Source organism: Alosa alosa, chromosome 15, assembly GCF_017589495.1.
Source record: "Alosa alosa isolate M-15738 ecotype Scorff River chromosome 15, AALO_Geno_1.1, whole genome shotgun sequence".
Taxonomy (NCBI): domain Eukaryota; kingdom Metazoa; phylum Chordata; class Actinopteri; order Clupeiformes; family Clupeidae; genus Alosa; species Alosa alosa.
The window spans coordinates 4,463,692-4,466,229 of record NC_063203.1 but is presented as its reverse complement, the minus strand read 5'-3'; the positions used below and the strand labels follow the sequence as shown (position 1 = coordinate 4,466,229).

The window sequence follows — 2,538 nt, the reverse complement described above, 5'->3', positions numbered from 1 at the left end:
AATTTCAAAACCATTAACTGTGGCTTTGCTCCCTGAAAAAGAAGTGCATTCTCCCTGAATGATATGCAATGCATATAACATTTTCAAGATGTTATTATTGAAATGGATAAACCACTCAAAAAACATTAAGAAAAATAAAGTGCAATTCTCAAAAAAAAAAAAAAAAAAAAAACTATTGGTTGTAATGCCATTGCACAAGGTATCTAAATACAGAAAATTCACTACTGTTAACATTACATACGTTCACATACCTCAAGAGAAGTTAAATAACTGCTAGGCTCGAATGCCTTACAAAATCAACAAGATTTGAACAGATTAGTGCAATTCTCAAATGTAGAATAAAAGATTGGCTGTAATGCCATTGCACACACTACCAAAAAAATACTCCTCAATGTTCAAGTAAATGAAAAAACCCTGCTCTCTTGGCATTGGAAGTACAGGTAAAGATCACATTAAACTAAAAAGCAGACTGCTTTTCTTCATCAATTACTCTGATTTTGCACACAATGCACAAAGATTTGAAAAGTAAAAAAACAAAACATATTTAAATGAAATGCTAAGCTGTAATGTCATTATTGCATGGAACAAAAACATCTCTGCTCTCATATGAAACAAAAAACAAAACAAATACCAGACCAGTAATTCTCTAAGCTGTGCACATACTGCTACAGGAATGCTGTAAATAGCAGTGAATACAACGGTTCTATTTGTTTCTGTTCATTTTAAGGAAAGCACTTCGCTCCAATCTGACCCTTCCTCTGTTGCGCCGTCCTCTTGTGAGATCACCTGTGATGCTGAATACTCTTTCTGCAAAAGCTTGAGAAGCTGGCATAGCCAACAAGTCTAATGCAAAAGGTTTCAAACTGTGATAAAAACTGTCACTCTTTTCCAGCCAGAAGTCTGTTCCTGTGTCCTCAGTGATGGGATGTGAAAGTTCTTCCTTGTACTTAATGATCTGCTGCCTGATGCTGGTTGTGGAGGTTTTCTGTTTAGGCCTTGTGGTACGGCATTTTGAAAGAAACCTAAACACCGGCTGCTTTGAGGATGGCGCTGCTTCTGGTTCCTCAACAACTTCATCATCTTCAGACTCCTGAAGTCCTGAGTCCTCCTGTCTTGTGTGTGGGGAAGTGCATTTGACCACATAGTCTTCTGCCTGTTTCAGCAGTTCCTGGATATTTCCATCAGCTACATCAATATTAACAAGTATTTCACAGACAGTCGGGTTGACAAAGCAGGCAGCTGCTGCAAGTGGTGAGAACTTCTCATCGTTTGAATCCAAAAGGCAAGCAAAACGTAGGTTCAGATTTGATCTCATTTTCTCTGCAAGAGTGGCGGGGTCTCTGTACCGAGTGTTCTCTGCAAAGTCAGCTAGGTGGCTCAGCAGATCAAAGAGGGCAGGAACCACTAGGGACATAGATGTAGTGTCACTCTGTAGGGTTTTAGTGTGTTCCGCAAAAGGCAGCAGTAGGTCATGCAATGATGAAAGCTTTTGCCACTCACTAGTAAGCAAACTGTCCCATCCCATGTCATTTGAGATTTGACAGACTGCATCTTTGACTGTGAGGAGTCGTGTGACCATGTTGAATGTGCTTGACCAGCGTGTGGGGCAGTCATTTACAACAATAACACCACACTGGTCCAGTAACCTCTGTGTTGCTACTGAGGACTTGCGAAAGAGCCTCACCACAGACCTTGCTTTATCGAGGACTCTTTTGACCGTTGTTTCTTTCTACGTCATGTGGACCACAAGTTGTATGGTATGCACCACGCACGGTGTCCGGGCCATTTCCATGTCGACATGATGGTACCTAACAAGAAAAGACAACCAAATAAGTCCAAACCTAATAAAGTGACTGGTGTGTGTGTATATGTAGTGTGTGGCAGGGGGGAAATCATTCATGTGATAATTGATCATCATGTAAAAAAATTAAGTAAACATGGCTCACCGCTGGTCATCAATTTCAGAGTCACTTTCCATCGAGAACCCAGGGGAGTCATCTTCAGAGCTGGTTTCTTCTGCTGTGGTGTTTTTAAAAGCTGCCACCATGTTACTCCCATTGTCCGTTATTACAGTCAGGATCTTCTCCTTTGGTATGGCCCACTCTTGCATACATTTGTCCACACATGCCTTAATAGACTGTGCAGTGTGTGGGTGAGCTACTTGTTCAAGGGCCAACAATATGTGCACAGGTTAACTATGTTCAACACAATGGTAGCATGCGCTTATAGCAAGGAATGAGGCAGTCAGTCCTTTTTTTGTCCACATGTCAAGGCCTATGCTGACCCTCCTGGCAGCAGCCATTTTTTTTTTTAAATTGTGTCTTTCGTGTTCATATTCAGTTTCAACTAAATTGCTAATTTTTGTTTTCTTTGGAATTGTTAGTTTCTTGTCAATTGTCTCTATCATTTGTATAAAGTCCTCGCGATGGCCTGCTCCTTGACCAATTGCTCCTTTGAATCCATTTTGTACTTAGAAGCAGTAAGAAAGGCGGTAGTGATGGTCTGCTGGGTTGCACTAGCACTAGCTTTATCTCCACC

At 41.0% G+C, this 2,538-nt stretch overlaps 1 protein-coding gene across 1 annotated transcript; it reads right to left on the bottom strand.

The window, feature by feature from the left end:
* Positions 1-250: 250 nt before the first annotated feature.
* LOC125308741 lies at positions 251-2,283 on the bottom strand. Its single transcript, XM_048265319.1, has 2 exons — positions 1,947-2,283; positions 251-1,808 (listed from the first exon to the last, which is right to left on the bottom strand). Exon 2 carries the CDS (start codon positions 1,577-1,579, stop codon positions 704-706), a length of 876 nt encoding a protein of 291 aa, XP_048121276.1. The 5' UTR covers positions 1,580-1,808; positions 1,947-2,283; the 3' UTR covers positions 251-703.
* Positions 2,284-2,538: the final 255 nt, after the last annotated feature.